At 42.8% G+C, this 17,180-nt stretch overlaps 1 protein-coding gene across 1 annotated transcript in view; it reads left to right on the top strand.

The window, feature by feature from the left end:
* Positions 1–15,178, top strand: part of SLC6A4 (solute carrier family 6 member 4) — a 168,805-nt gene extending 153,627 nt beyond the window's left edge. The window contains exons 14-15 of the mRNA XM_073565430.1: positions 4,998–5,165; positions 12,883–15,178. Of these exons, the coding sequence (XP_073421531.1) occupies positions 4,998–5,165; positions 12,883–12,957 (243 nt within the window). The 3' untranslated portion in view covers positions 12,958–15,178. The remainder of the gene's footprint in view (positions 1–4,997; positions 5,166–12,882) is intronic.
* The last annotated feature ends 2,002 nt before the right edge of the window (positions 15,179–17,180 follow it).

Here is a 17,180-nt window from a genome sequence, read left to right as displayed (position 1 = left end):
TCCCTGTCAGTGTTCACTCACATTGGCGTGTAATACGGAGGAGTGCAAGGTCAGAAAATCTCGCATTGCACTCTGACCAACACTATTCAATGAGACAGAGAAGATCTGCAAATTTTTTCTCATGATGAGTAGGCATGAGAAAAAAAAAATCACAGCATGCTGCGATTGGCAGCGCATCTTGCACGGCACACACCCATTCAAGCCAATGCGTGCATACAAATCAATGGACTACACTCGGAGGTCATCCGAGTGCAGTCCGATATGCGCTGAGACAGACAATGGAGAAGATGGAGAGATTCTTCTCACCTGTGATCTGATTCTCACGTGTGAAAGGATCGGAGACCAGAGCGCTGACACTCGGATCACGCTTGCAGCAGAGTTTGAGCCGAGGGTCATTATCATATCGCATGTGGCCCTGGCCTTAGTCTGTGACAGCAGTGATGAAGTCCCACCTACAACATATGACCGCTGCAGCCAATTTGTAGCCTCCAGTAATCTCATGCCGCCTACCTCATCGTGACTGCGGAGTCCAGTAACTGATGACATGTTTCAGATTGGATGGAAAATCTCCTTAATTGCATTGAGATCTTTAGAGCATAAAAAAGCATGGATACATTCCAAACTTACTACTTGTGAGTTGTAAGTAACATATAAAGCAATGTCATACATGTGTTGCACATTTTTATAGATTTTATACAATTTAGGACTGTCCACATTTAGTAATATATAAAATACAAGGGAAAAACTTCATACCCAACATCAGTTACATCCCAGAGATAGCAGGGAACGAGCAGTCCATGTATAGGGTCATGCCAATCACTGGGAAGGTGACTTTGCTTACATAGATTTCTATGTGAGCCACAACATCATGCGTAGCTGCTTTCAGCAGGAAAATGACATACGGTATATGACAGAAGAAATCTGATCTCACATTCACCAATTCCCATTATTGTGCCCCTTTAAAATTAATAACAGTAGTCAGTGGTATTGTGTGTATAACCTAACGGCTAATACATACATCAGCCACTGGCTATATGATATCAGCCATATATGTTTAATTCTGAAACACTTTTTACTTTAAAAGCTGTCGGGAACCGAACCGCTCTGGAGTCTAGTCGGCTTCTCCCTGCTAGCTGCCTTGAATTACTTGTCTCTCCCTATATGTGTATAGGGAGAGACCTGTCACTCAAGGGCAGTGGGCGGGGAGAAGCCGCTGGGGACCCGCCCTCCAGTGTGGCTCGGTTCCCAGTGGCTTCTAAGGTGTTTTTGTTTTGTTTTTTTTTTCCTGAAACGCCGCAGAATTTCAGAGTTAGACATATATGGCTCTAATCATACAGCCAATGTCTGATACATGCTGCCTGTGGTTTGGGCAGCATGTATCAACTGTCAGATTCCCTATAATTAATGGTCCCCTTTTCTGCCCCAAAACAGTAATTACAACTCCCTTACTCTAAACTATGATGAGGGGAGCAATCAGGACCTCTTTTGGCCCATGAGCAGCTTGTCACAGGTGGCACATTGCAATGATGTCATTGGCATCTTTGCCCGAGACAGTGACATCCTGCGCCGGCGGCTTATAACAGAGAGTACGACAGGGCAGGGAGTCTATTGTTTCCTCATCTACCATAGTATTCATCTATAACCAAATTGTCAAAAGTGCAGTCCTTCACGTTATGGTCCACTGGCCCAAAATTCTGGTACCCTGGATTCCTGTTTGAGTATGGCAGTTGCCAGTCTGCACACCACCCTTACGCCATCATCCCTGATTTGAGGGCCAGTTAGTTATTACGCTTTGCTCATACAACACCATCATATTCTGCAGCTCTTTACATACATCATCATTGCTGTCCCCATTGGGCCTCACAATCATCATTCCCTATCACTATGTCTTTGGAGTGTGGGAGGAAATCGCAGAATCCAGAGGAAACCCACGCAAACACAGGGAGAACATACAAACTCCTTGCAGATGTTGTCCTAGGTGGGATTTGAACCCAGGACTCCAGTGCCACCATTATGACAGGTGTGTCTTACCACCCTTTCATTGCTCTCTGCATTACAGATGAATGATGATGTTGCAGTTATAGCCAAATCTTCTTCATGTACGGTAGTTTACGTAGTTTACCTCATCACAACTTCGCTACGCATAGTGGTCGTGATAACAACACGGAGATCATTTAGTCTACTTGGCACCAGAGATATATGTATCTGAGCTGGAATACAAGGGTCTGAACAACATCATCCTGCAACCTGACGTGAAGCTGGCATTCATCTGTGGCCTTAAAGCGTCGTAACCCTCTTTAGCCAGTTTTATTTTTATTACTATTATTATAACCTCGGGTCTGCCGGATTCACCCCAGATAATCTGGAGGAAGGTGGATGCTGCAGTCTCTGTGGCTGGCAAAACAGGGCAGATTAATTAGTAGAACAGGTTTATGATAAGGTGACACTTTGCAGAGGCTCCTGTTTACTCTCTTCACTTTTATTACTAGTGTAAAAATAGATCCGCTTCTCAGAGAGAATGGAGTGTGAGTCCGTGGAGTATGAATGATGCAGAGCAATGTACTGGTCACTGCACATTTAAAGTATAAAAACTATGCAGAGAAAGTAGTCATAAGCTAAGTTTCTACAGAAAACGGAGACTTCATCCTTACAAAAGCACTCTCGTCAAAATTTTTAATACATTGCAACCATCATATTATATAGCATTGTGTACTTACAATTCCTAATTTTCCCTTCTACCCAACTAATTCTTCTGTTTTTCATTAGGTCTATGATATCACGTGATTAAAAACAGACTCGATGAATCCTTCTAAGCTCTATGTAGATTCAGGTAGTCTCTTTTCCCTGAATTTATCACCCCCCTCTTCAACTCCTGATCCAGCTGCTCCGCTCCTCCCCGCTGCCGGGGTCCTTGCAGTGATGTAGAATAGTTATTCTAATGATGACTGATGCAGGGAAAATAGACTACCTGTTTCTACATGGACCTTAGAAGGATTCAGCTTGTCAGTTTTTAATCTCGTGATTTCACAGACCTAATGGAAAAGAGAAGAATTAACTGGGTACAAGGGAAAAATGAGCAATTGTAAGTACACAGCGCTATATAATATGATGACTGCTATATATTAATCCCTTTATGACCTTCGAGGTTTAGATTTGAACAGCTGTCACATGCCTCTAAGAGCCGCTGGTGGAATCGAGAACCACCCACGGCTGTTTAACATGTTAAATGCCTCTATCTATCACTGACAGCAGCATTTAACTCGTGCTTTAGAAGCACATCATGAGACCCGTCCATCGGGGCCAGTCACGTGATTGAGTGGGGCCAATGGGTTGGCATGACAGCCAAGGGTCTGCAGAAGATGTTCTTCACAACTAATCACATCCAGCTGTCACCAGAACCAGGATCAGTTGGGTGGCAGTTGTTGTACCCCCACCAATCTAATAATAATAACTTGTCCTAAGGATAGATCATCAATATCAGATTAGTGGTGGTGTGACAGAAAGCATCCGGCCAATCAGCTGTTCCTGGTTCCTGCGAAAACTGGATGTGATCAGTTGCGGAGTTGCACAACACCGCTGCGTCAACTGTATATAAACATGGCCGTGTACTTCACATTTGCCCCCATTCAAATGAATGCAGTACCCCGCTGTGGCCGATATAATGTACAGTTGACAGAGCTGTGATGCGCACATCCGCAACTGTCAACATGTGGCCGTCACCAGAACCAGCTGATTGGGGGTAAGTCTGGTGGCTCACCTCCATAAACTAATATTGATAACATATCCTTAAGATAGGCCATAAATATGAAAATAATGAACAACCCTAAGGCTGGTTTCTTCTAGCACGCACCATACAGTTGATGGTCTGGGTGTCAAGTGCCAGACAACGCTGACCCCCATGTTACCGCCCTGCTCACTATGGCCCAATTGAAGCATGTTCTATTAATTCCCACCCTCCTACTTCTTACTAGTGAGGACATTATTAACCCATTTACAGACATATTCCCCCAGTCCCATCATTCTCATTTTATGTACAAGCCTTTAATGTGGTTCAGTGTGGACCTTACTGCCCCATAGGAGCTGGTGAGATTAGTTTTATAGGACATGTCATTCATGAACCCATAGGTGTTGATGCTGGTATATAAGGTCATTGTCACTTAGATGCTTACATTTTGCCCCTTTTCCAGAGGAGTATCTATAGGTTTCGAACCCCATTTACCCCTCTGCTTATTGTATTAAAAAATATTGAGAACTGACAAAGTAGGAGAAAGTCATCCCAGGACTGTACGCCTCCCGAGGGCCATATGTCACATAGCAGATGTCTTGTGAAATTATTTTTCAACATGTTGGACATCTCATTGGTCAGTCGCTGGAAATAGATGTTATTGAAACAGGCATGGAGATCAGTAGACATAAAAAAGCCATTGTCTAGTTATGGCCGTCAAGAATATATTGACTTGGAAGATTCAACTAAACGAGTAAAGAAACCAAAGTATTAATTCACAAGTTGTGATATTCGTCAAATCTTTACTGTTCTCTTATTCTATATCATATAAACAGATGTAGCACAGGTTATCGCGATGCATCATCTTTTAATTTGACACATAAGATTTTCTTACTTGAGACTCCATAACGTTGCACAATCCATTGACCGATGACAAGTAACCGCTCATTCAGACATCCATGCAAATTGCTCCGAGAGCAGACTACACTGCATGGATGGGCCATGGGTCTCCTGACCCGAGCATGACTGCTACATAGAAGTATATGAAGCTGTCACGCTCAGGTCTGGAAAACCGCAGCTAGTCCGTGCATTAGTGTGGTCCATGCTCTCATCGATCTTCATGGACGTCTGAATGAGCTTTTAGGAGTCGACTTTTGTGACTCCCAAGCGCTCTGTTATCAGTGTCAGTATTACCTTTCTGTATGTCTGCCTCAATTTTGTGTGTAGACAGTTACATGAAAAAAAATAAATGTGATATCTTGTGTTTCCCCAGTTTATTATATGCAGCTTTATGTCCAGCCCACCTGAGCTTCGTCTTTTTAACTACACATACCCAAGCTGGTCTGTTGTGCTTGGTTACTGTATTGGCACATCTTCATTCATCTGTGTTCCAGTATACATGGTATATCGGCTGGCTAGCACTCCTGGCACATTAAAAGAGGTAAGAAAGGACGCACACTACATATCGCTTCTAAACTATCATTTTTGGCTAGAAATATCTCTCGTAATTGAGGTTCCCAAAATAACGTAAACGATGTATCTGTGTTCTACATTTTCTAGCCAAATGCGCTTTCTCACCGCATCAGAAATTGCTCAACTTACTATACCTGCCTTGCATTTTTGTATTGTAATAAAGTAGAATTTGTGTAGTCCTCCATATTCATGAGCTCTGTATAACCCCGCCCCCACCACTGATTGGCAGCTTTCTGCTTATGCAGTGTAAACAGAAAGCTGCCAAGCTCAGTTCTGTGGGTGGGGTTATATAGGATTAAACTGCCAGTTCCGCTGTATATAAAGCTGCAGCAGGCAGCCCATTAAGTAACACATCGCTGGAATCAGGGTCTCTGCTCCTACATTGTGCTGCTCTCAGATGGTGTAGCAAAACATAGCTGTATGAAGGCTTGTTTGTTGCGGGACAAGTTGTAGTTTAGAATTACATCATTCACTTTGCCATACAATTTACTGAACAATGGTAAACAAATCCCACGTGAATGGAAATAGTGAACAAAACTACAATTCCACCATTGCCTTTTGGGTTCAGTTTTCACAGTGTGAATTGCACAGTTAAAAAATTACTGGGCAAACCTCCTTCTCCATGTCAGTATAATTACAACATTTCCAAACTAACAGTATATATAGTTTATTTGAGCAGTTTAAACAATTCTGAACCTAAAAAAAAAATATATATATATATTTTTTTTTTTTTTTCTTACATTGATGGAGCTGTGTGAGGGCTTGTTTGTATGGTTTGTATATTTTTTTTGTCAACATTTTGTGGTATGTGCCAAAATTTTATTGCTTTTTATTTCATGTTTTATTGGGACGCGAGATGACGAAAGAAAAAACAGCAATTCAGGCATTTCAATTTTATTTTCTGTACTGCATTTATCATACAGTTTAATTAAAGAGGTTATCCACTACTTCAACATTGTTGGCCTATTCTTAGGATTGGTCATCCATGTCCGATCAGTGGGGGTGCGACTCCCGGCACCCATGCTGATCAGCTGTTTTCGGTGCGGGCGATGGCCGAAAGTGCTCAATTACGGAGCTGCTCCATGTACTCATAGTGGCCGTGGCTGGGTACTGCACATCCGCCCCTATTGCTGTTGGCTGACTGACAGTTATGAGTATACAGTGCCTAGGCAGGAAGCTGTCACCCTGTGCTGAGTACATGGGTCAGACAAAGTTCATGAATATGAAGGGCTACGTCACAGCAGGATTACTAGTCCTCTAGTGATAATCTGCTGATTAAAAAATACACTAAGCAACTCTGTAAGGGTACCGTTACACCTAGCGACTCACCAGCGATCCCGACCAGCGATATGACGCGGTCAGGATCGCTGGTGAATCGCTAGGTGGTCGCTAGTGAGCTGTCACTCAGGCAGATCTCACCAGCGACATCGCAGGGGACGGGGGTCGCTACTTACCTGTCAGACGCGGCGATCCTGCGTCCTCCCGCCCGGCTCCACGCATCGCTCGTCAGCGCCGCAGGAAGTGGCCGACGAGAAGTGGTCCAGGAGCTTCTCGCGCGATCAGCGATAACCAGCGGGGGAGCCGATCGGAGGTATCACACACACAGCAATATCGCTAGCAATATCGCTGCTGTGTCACAAAATCGGTGTGTAACGGGGGCTTTAGTGACACATCACTGGAATATGCCTATTTTCTATTGGTATTCTCATTCTAGACATCATAGGGGAGGGTGTCTCCAGCCTGGGACCCCCTATATGAGCCAGAGAGGAGAGCTGCCTGACTTGACAAGTGCTATTGGTGAATGGGCAAAAATTCCCCCAAACACTCTTCAAAATCTTGTAGAAACCCTTCCACCGGAAGAGCAGAAGCTGTTATAGCTGCAAAAGAGACCACCTTTATAGTAATGCCTTATGGCTTTAGAAGTGGATCTCGTAAAAGCTCCTGTAGTTGTAATGATGGGGTGTCCCAATACATTTGTCCACATGGTGTATAGTTGTTGCTGCATTATTTATTACTTAATGGACGATTTCTCGTGCTGTATGTAGAATATTGCTGAAGAATCATGGAGGTCGTATGCAGTTCTGAAGAGTAGCGATGGCCAGTCACTGAACGCTCCCTTACTGGCTTGATTGACAACCCACGGGATGTGATATTTCATTAACCATCAGCTTTTGCTGAGTCTGTTGCATTCACAGTACACACATGAAATAAAGGCCATTACAACCCACGTCAGTGCTCATGTGCCAGACGCAACCAGAGATGACTTGTACCGGCACACCTTCATGACTCTTCAGTGATGCAGAACTTCCTAAACTTATTAGATAATGCAGTCACAAATGGCCATGTATTGGGACATGTTTAAAAACCTTTTCCTCTCCATTTTAATATCTTGGTGGCGAATTTAGAGATGAAAATATCCTGACAACTTACCACTTTTAAAGTGAATATTTAGTTAGAAAACAAACTACCGTATATAATCGTGTATAAGCTGACCCCCCCTAATTTTGTCACAAAAAACTGGGACAACTTATTGACTCGCATATAAGCCGAGGGTGCACAGTGTGTGGCCCCAGATAATGCTGCACAGCGAGCGGCCCCAGATAATGCTGCACAGCGAGCGACCCCAGATAATGCTGCACAGTGAGTGGCCCCCAGTTATCTGCACAGTGAGTGGCCCCATCATATTGCTACTGCTGCCACTGCCTCAGTTACAAAAAAAAACCCTGTATAATAATAATAATAAATTTTATTTTTATAGCGCCGACATATTCCGCAGCACTTTACATTTCAGAGGGGATTTGTACAGACAATAGACATTACAGCATAACAATAATCACATACAGTGGATTATAACAAATACCAAGAGGAGTGAGGGCCCTGCTCGCAAGCTTACAGTCTATGAGGAAAGAGGTAGACACGAAAGGTGGGTGGTAACAGTTGCCCTGATTGTATGGACCAGCCATAATGTTAAGTGTGTAACAGTACAGACACAGAGGGCTAATGGATGCATAAAGCATGTGGGAACATGATGCGGGAAATCTGGTTATGGTAAAACTTTTGGCTGTGCCACACAGGGATAGATTAGGTTAATGTGTTGAGGCGATAGGCCAGTCTGAATAAATGCGTTTTCAGGGCACGCTTAAAATTTTGGGGATTGGGGACTAATCGTATTGACCTGGGAAGTACATTCCAAAGAATTGGCGAGGCACGTGTAAAGTCTTGGAGACGGGAGTGGGAGGTTCTGACTATTGAGGATGCTAACCTCAGGTCATCAGCAGAACGGAGGGCGCGGGTAGGGTGGTATACTGAAACAAGGGAGGAGATGTAGGGTGGTGCTGAGCCATGGAGGGCTTTGTGGGTGAGGGTAATAAGTTTATACTGAATTCTGGAGTGGATGGGTAGCCAGTGTAATGATTGGCACAAGGTAGAGGCATCGGTGTAACGATTGGTGAGGAATATGATCCTGGCTGCAGCATTCAAGACAGATTGGAGAGGGGAGAGTTTGGTAAGAGGGAGACCGATTAGAAGAGAGTTACAATAGTCCAGACGAGAATGAATAAGAGAAACAGTAAGAGTTTTTGCAGAGTCAAAAGTAAGAAAAGGTCGAATTCTAGAAATGTTTTTGAGGCGCAGATGACAAGAGCGAGCCAGTGATCGAATGTGGGGGGCAAAGGAAAGCTCGGAATCAAGTATGTCCCCAAGACAGCGGGCCTGTTGCTGGGGAGTAATAGTGGAACCACACACAGAAATAGCAATGTCGGGTATAGGTGCATTACTAGCGGGAGGAAACACCAGGAGTTCAGTCTTTGACAGGTTCAGTTTCAGATATAGTGAGGACATGATGTTAGACACAGCGTTTAGACAATCGCCGGTGTTTTCTAGAAAGGCTGGCGTGATGTCAGGAGAAGAAGCGTATAATTGGGTGTCATCAGCATAGAGATGGTACTGGAAACCAAATCTACTGATTGTTTGAGCAATAGGGGCAGTGTACAAGGAGAAGAGGAGGGGGCCTAGAACCGATCCTTGGGGGACCCCAACAGTAAGGGGAAGGTGAGAGGAGGAGGAACCGGCAAAAGATACAGTAAAGGAGCGGTCGGAGAGATAGGAGGAGAACCAGGAGAGAACGGTGTCCTTGAGGCCAATGGAACGGAGCATAGTGAGGAGGAGCTGATGATCCACAGTGTCGAATGCTGCAGAGAGATCCAAGAGAATTAGCATGGAGTAATGACCATTTGATTTAGCTGTTAGCAGATCATTAGAGACTTTAATGAGGGCAGTTTCAGTGGAGTGTAAAGAGCGGAAACCGGATTGGAGAGGGTCGAGAACAGAGTTTTCTGAGAGATAGCGGATAAGACGGGAGTGGACCAGACGTTCCAGGAGTTTAGAGATGAAGGGAAGATTAGAGACAGGTCTATAGTTAGCGGCACAGTTTTGGTCAAGGGATGGTTTTTTAAGTAGTGGATGCATGATGGCATGCTTAAATGAGGAGGGAAAAATACCAGAAGAGAGAGAGAGGTTAAATATTTTAGTTAGGTGATGGGTGACAGCAGGGGACAGGGCCTGGAGGAGATGTGACCGAAATTGGTCACTGGTGCAAGTAGTTGCGCGAGAAGATGCAAGGAGCCTGCTTACTTCTTCTTCTGTGACTGGTTCAAAATCAGACAGTGAGCTAGATGCAGTGGGGGAGGGAGGACAGTGCATGGTATGAGGTGATTGGGAGATAATTTCCTGTCGAATCTGGTCAATTTTTTCTTTGAAGTAATTGGCCAGATCGTCAGCTCGGAGCTTCGTGGTTGGGGCCTGTACTCTTGGATTGAGTAGAGAATGAAAAGTGTCAAAGAGACGTTTCGGGTTTTTGGACAGTGAGGTGATGAGGGTGTTGAAATAGATTTGTTTGGAGAGGTGAAGGGCAGTGTTGTATGTTCTAAGCATAAACTGTATACTCACCTCCATCGCTGCCCCCTGCTCATCAGCGTTGCTGGCTCTGCAGGGACTGTGCAGGTAGAGGGCACGATCGCGCCCTCTGACCTGAATGTCACTGCAGGGGATGCAAGACAGCAGAGCGCAGGGACAGGTGACTATGCCTCCCCCCTTGGTCATACTCACCTGGTCCTGGCACTTGTCTCTGCTCTGCAGTGCAGCCCCTGCTTGTTCCATGTTGTCGGCGCTGCTCTCTTCCGGCTTCAGCGGTCACTTGGTACCCGCTCATTAAATATGCGCATATTTAATGAGCAGGTACCATTTGACAGCTGAAGCAGGAAGAGAGCAGCTCCGACAACATGGAACAAGCAGGGGAGCTGCAGAGAAGGGTGAGTATGATCTGACACCCCCGCTCTCCCACCGATCCCGGCATATGACTCGTGTATAAGCTGAGAGGGGGACTTTCAGCCCCCCAAAAATGGGCTGAAAATCTCGGCTTATACATGAGTATATACGGTATTCTTTAAAACCATTTTGTGTCGTGTATTTCCTTTTACAAATGTTGCAAAAAATTTTTTTCACATCACAATTTTCACACAAGCATTTTTTAGATTTTTTAACTTACAGTTTAAAAAAAAAAATGCACACGTCCATTGGCAGCAAGAGACCGAATCTGATCCCATGTTTTGGTATTTGTGAGTCTACTGAGCTTGTGCAGAGGCCATTGCGAAGGGAGCCGGGTCAAGTGTGACGCCTATTGTGACCGGTGGATCCTATGTTATCATCTGTGTATAGAGGTGTTATCTGTTATTGTTATTTTATCTTCCTAAAATGAGTGCAAAAGAGAAAATTGCAAGATCATTCATTTCGTTTTTTTTAATAACGATTGTGATATGAAAAAAAAAAATCCAATGTATGTAACAAAAATAAAAATCATATTTGCACAGTTATTACCAATACCCACAAATCCGACAAGCTTTTTCAGTTCAATTGGGTCTGATGGATCTTGGCATATGACATCATCCTCTAATAGATACTATTGCTTCTACAGGTCATACAAAGAGTTTAATTTCTACTATATATAAGTGCCTGTTGTCATGCCAAATGGATAATCTCCCTCTGACCTTTAAAGCTAAATGGAAGGCGGATGTAGGCCCTATATCGATGGAGAAATGGGTAGAGATTCTAGAAACTGTTCCCAAATTATCTCCCTTTGAGGCCCAAAGGCTCTCAACTGTATTTAACTGACAGAGTATACAAAACTCCAAGCTTTTTACACAAGATAGGATATTGCCATGATGCAAAATGCCCTAGGTGTTGGATTAATGAGGCACACTTGATGCATTTGATGTGGGAATGTAGACAAGCTTATTTTGGAATGAGGTCATCTCCTTGATAGAAAGGGTGTATGGAGTGAAATTGTTACCAGATCCCCCCGTACATGTATATTGGGATTATTTGAAGATGGAGTGGATCCCGAGGTATCCCTCGTATCTTACTTCCAGCACATAAACTTCTAGCATTTCATTGGTTAGATACAAAACCCCCATGTATGGGAGAACTACAATGAACGATAAACGATATAATCTGGTCGGAAAGAGGAGTCTATCACAAACGTAACTCAAATTTGAAAAGATATGGAATCCTTAGTTGGATACTCCAGGTCAGCCCACAGATCTTCTAACTAGAGATAGGATATTTACGACGCTATCCCTTAATTGTTAGTCTTCTTTTTTTCCCTTTTTCTCCCCTTCTATGAATTTTATACTCCGTTATTCTAGCACTGCTCAGAAAATAAAAATGGTCATCAATGGAATGTTGGGATTTAGGTGTAGGGTATGGTAGGGAATCAAAGTTGAGATACTTTGTTTTATACTATGGCATTATGTAATTTAGGTTTTCAGACAGATGGAAAAATTGTACTATTAGATTTTCAATAAAAATGATTTGATTAAAAAAAAAAAAATAAAACTCAATAGGTAATTTCCTGATGACACATTCCCTTTACCATTGAGATTCCTTCAAGACTATTTTATGAATATTAATATTGTATAAAGGAATAGCATACCAAGAACAGTCACAAACCTGAATTTTTTTTATTTTTATTTCTTTTAATATTCAACATTATATTAAAAACAGTTATTACACCGCAGAGTGAAGTATAGCAACGTTTCAGGTAATGTACCCTTCATCAGGCTTTGAATAGGGCATGTGTGGAATGGCTTTCTTGGACGAAGAAAGAAAACAAAATATTCAATGGTACCAGTATATGAAGGGAGGGAATTACTGGGCTGTTTACGAATTTAGAGAAAGTGTGGAAATTACTGGGAAAACAGAAAGTAGCTGTACAACCATCCGTAAAATTCCAAATTTTTATTCAAAACTTCATAAAAACAGGTGAAACCACATAGGAGCTAAAACCTGACTTGTTTCTGGCGTGACAAACACCCTAAGTCACACCAGAAGTGTGTCAGGTTTTGCTTGCTGTGTGGTCCACCTGATTTTATAACATTTTGAATAAAGATTTTGTATTTTATGGATGGTTGTGCCACAACTTTCCTTTTTCCCCAGATATTTTTGCCAGGTCCACCAGCTGGAGTCGGCTCCCTTCCTTCTTCGGTTCAGTGCTTTTCCATTGCACTACAAGGTGTAGTGAGCTCCATTTTCCTCTTTTTTTGTGGAAATTACTATTGCGTATAGAAGGAGGACTCCAAACTAAAATTTGCTGCTAATGTTGGTCTTCTTTTCTTTTTGTCTCCCTATAGCGCTTCATTAAAAGTATAACTCCAGAAACGGGAACCGAAAATCCACTGGGAGGTATTCACATGAATGCTGTGTAACCTGGAAACAAAACATTGTCCTTTCCTGTTTGCAAACAACGCACCCCGTTCTGTGCCTCAGGAAAACTTTTTCAACCTCAGACTGTCTATGGTTCAAATACCCAACACTGCACTGGATCATGCCAAGACGACAGACTGGGCACAGGTCACGTCCCTAAAGTTATCAACCCAACAAGTACAGGGTCCCCTTCAAAGAATATTAAATGTCCATGACTGAATAGCAGTGTGCATGTGTCTTATGATGTTGAGAACATGGTCTTATTTTAAATACTGGACACAATATTCTCTGACATGAGAGCAAAGTAATAATTATTATATTTTAACTTTTATTAGGACCTGATACACGAGAGCTCAGAATCAAATTACAAAGATACGCAGAAACAATAAAACTGATCATCATCAACCATAAAGCGAGATAAAGATAGTGGAAAAAAAAATACAAATGTAAATCCGTATAAAGCAACACAACTAATGAAATATGGACCATTAATGATGTTGACATGTGATAGGTTTCTGTGGAACACCCTTGCTACTAGCCAGATGCTGTAAGTTGTGGTGCACAGGTATGAGTCCAACCCAAAAGTCCCGAGATAATTATATTAGGTAAGACAGTATGAACAGAGTCCCAGACCGGTAGTGGACAAACAGCAAAGCATAGTCTGGAACAGAAAGTGACGGTCATCCCTTCCATAATTTGTTTATAAGACCCAACATACCTAGAGTTTACCAGTCTGATTAGGACCAACCCTACTGTGAACCTTTACCTTGATCATTCCTACTAATGCCCTGAATCTAATTCCATTCTTTAAAGATCTGCCTTTTTATAATAGGTTTATCTTGCCCTGCTTTTCGGTAGATGGCCAACTTATATACATATTGAGATATTTTGTGTCTGACGACTATAATTGGCTTTGCCAGAATGGAGAGAATTGTGTTGGGTTGAGCAGGCTGTACTGTGGGAGATGAGGAGCTTTGGAGCTTCAGATAGGGTTTTTATTGGGACCAACGCGTTTCGGTTAAAAAAAAAAACAAATTGGCTTCTGGTCCATCCTAATTGAAGGTGAGGGAAAAAGTGACTGTTACATGTGGTGTCAAGCCCTACCCCTGAATTTGCTGGTCACGATCATACAAATACTGGGAATACTCCTTTTAATGCCAATCTCTTAGTAATGAATCAGTCTCTTTATAGTCCCCATATTACCAGTCACTTCAAGGTCATTGATGGCATAGGAATATTATCGGTGCGGGTCCACGTACTCCTAGCTATCTGATACACTGGAAGTGATGCAGCAGTACACCCCTCCATGCCATCGTCATAACAAAGCGTAAATTACCGTACTTACCTGTTCCAGCTCATGTGGCTGCATATGAACAGCGGTTCAGTAAATATGTAGCTCTTGGATATAATTTCCACCTCTGCTGCTAATTTCAATCAATAAAAAATATGCCAAACACTAATATAGGCGGTATAATGAGGAAGAAATTTGGATTGACAAATAAACCCGTAAAGTTGTTCATTAGTCCCAACTACATGAATAGAAAACAAAAATAATCCAAAAAATAATCCAGCAATAAGAAAAATGTAAAATGATATTATTCTTTAATTACTATCACTTCAACCTTCTTTCATAAATCAATAGGACACAGGAAATAAGAAACTTTGAAATATATCTCGTTAGAGCAATCTGCTTCTTTCTTCTCCAAGTCTGATCTTTACCCATGAATAGAGAACATTGAAAATTAAAGTCTGTCTTCAGCGAAAACAGATTTTTCTCTTTCTGAGATGGCAGTTGTTGCTCATGAAGTTCTGTGGAGAACGGTAATTGTTGTTTCATGAGAACTCACAGTAGAATGTCTGTCAGCCTCTAGCTCATCCCTTTCCATAGAATTTTATAAGCACCAATTGTCTCCTATCTCACTAATGAGAAAATCTGTCTTCGCTGAATGCAGACTCTACCCATGAATTGAGAATAAAAGATCAGTCCAGGAGGAGAAAGAAGATGTGCCCTATGATCTATATAACAAAGTTGTTATTTTTTTGTTGTTTTTAACATTGTTTTATGTAAAAACATTTAATAAAATGACGGTTTTTCTTTAAAGCGCCAGTTCAACACTGTATCCATGTTTCCACCATGCAGATTTTTGTTTTCTCATAGAAGTACCTTAAAATCTGTAAGTAAATCTGTGCTTATTAAAATGCAGCTTTCATCATTTATTTTAACACACTTAGAATATTGTGTAAAAACCGCAACAAATATGGCCGCCCCCAGCGTACCATCGCATCCGCTCATGCTTGTCTGCAGTTCATGAATGGTGCTTAAAATGCTATAACTTGGAATTGTAGTGAAAAGCACCAAAAATCCAGTGCATATGTAAATGTAACCATGTTCTCTGTGCCAAGAAGTTAGGATTTTTTTCTGCACTGTGAGAACCAATCTCACCCTTAAAGGGAACCGATCACATTGTACATTCGGTCCCATCTGTGGGTACCATGTTGTAGAAAAGAGGGGGTTGAGTAGATTGATGTATAGTTTTGCGTGAAAAAGTTCAGTATAACTTGTATTTTATTCATGTACGTATATCAAAGCACTTTTTATGCTTGGGAGTCCAGAGGGCGGTCCTACTCAATGATTGACAACTATCTCTGTATGCACAGCCATACAGGGAAGACTCACTGAACTTCATAAGCACAGGGCAGAAATGTGTGCAGGAGACTGTACAGTGCAAGTGGCTCTTTACTACTACTGTGGTGCCGCAAGTCAGAAAAGTCTACATGGGTATCTGAAGAAAATGGTGGGCATACAGAGCCCGACTAATATAGGGCACACAGAACCCGACAAATATAGGGCACACAGAGCCCTACTAATATAGGGCACACAGAGCCCGACTAATATAGGGCATACAGAACCCGACCAATATAGGGCATACAGAACCCGACCAATATAGGGCACACAGAACCCGACCGATATAGGGCATACAGAACCCAACCAATATAGGGCATACAGAACCCGACCGATATAGGGTATACAGAACCCGACCGATATAGGGCATACAGAACCCTACTGATATAGGGCATACAGAGCCCGACTGATATAGGGCATACAGAACCCTACTAATATAGGGCATACAGAGCCCGACCAATATAGGGCACACAGAGCCCTACTAATATAGGCCACACAGAGCCCTACTAATATAGGGCACACAGAACCCGACCAATATAGGGCATACAGAACCCTACTGATATAGGGCATACAGAACCCAACCAATATAGGGCATACAGAACCCGACCGATATAGGGCATAGAGTCCGACTGATATAGGGCATACAGAACCCTACTAATATAGGGCATACAGAGCCCGACAAATATAGGGCACACAGAGCCCTACTAATATAGGGCACACAGAGCCCGACTAATATAGGGCATACAGAACCCGACCAATATAGGGCATACAGAACCCGACCAATATAGGGCACACAGAACCCGACCGATATAGGGCATACAGAACCCAACCAATATAGGGCATACAGAACCCGACCGATATAGGGTATACAGAACCCGACCGATATAGGGCATACAGAACCCTACTGATATAGGGCATACAGAGCCCGACTGATATAGGGCATACAGAACCCTACTAATATAGGGCATACAGAGCCCGACCAATATAGGGCACACAGAGCCCTACTAATATAGGCCACACAGAGCCCTACTAATATAGGGCACACAGAACCCGACCAATATAGGGCATACAGAACCCTACTGATATAGGGCATACAGAACCCAACCAATATAGGGCATACAGAACCCGACCGATATAGGGCATAGAGTCCGACTGATATAGGGCATACAGAACCCTACTAATATAGGGCATACAGAGCCCGACAAATATAGGGCACACAGAGCCCTACTAATATAGGGCACACAGAACCCAACCAATATAGGGCATACAGAACCCGACCGATATAGGGCATACAGAACCCGACCGATATAGGGCATACAGAACCCTACTGATATAGGGCATACAGAGCCCGACTGATATAGGGCATACAGAACCCTACTAATATAGGGCATACAGAGCCCGACCAATATAGGGCACACAGAGCCCTACTAATATAGGCCACACAGAGCCCTACTAATATAGGGCACACAGAACCCGACCAATATAGGGCATACAGAACCCTACTGATATAGGGCATACAGAACCCAACCAATATAGGGCATA

Source organism: Dendrobates tinctorius, unplaced genomic scaffold, assembly GCF_039654945.1.
Source record: "Dendrobates tinctorius isolate UK_male_01 unplaced genomic scaffold, ASM3965494v1 ptg000016l, whole genome shotgun sequence".
Taxonomy (NCBI): Eukaryota; Metazoa; Chordata; class Amphibia; order Anura; family Dendrobatidae; genus Dendrobates; species Dendrobates tinctorius.
The sequence above is the reverse complement of the archived record's forward strand: the minus strand, read 5'-3'. Positions and strand labels throughout refer to the sequence as shown.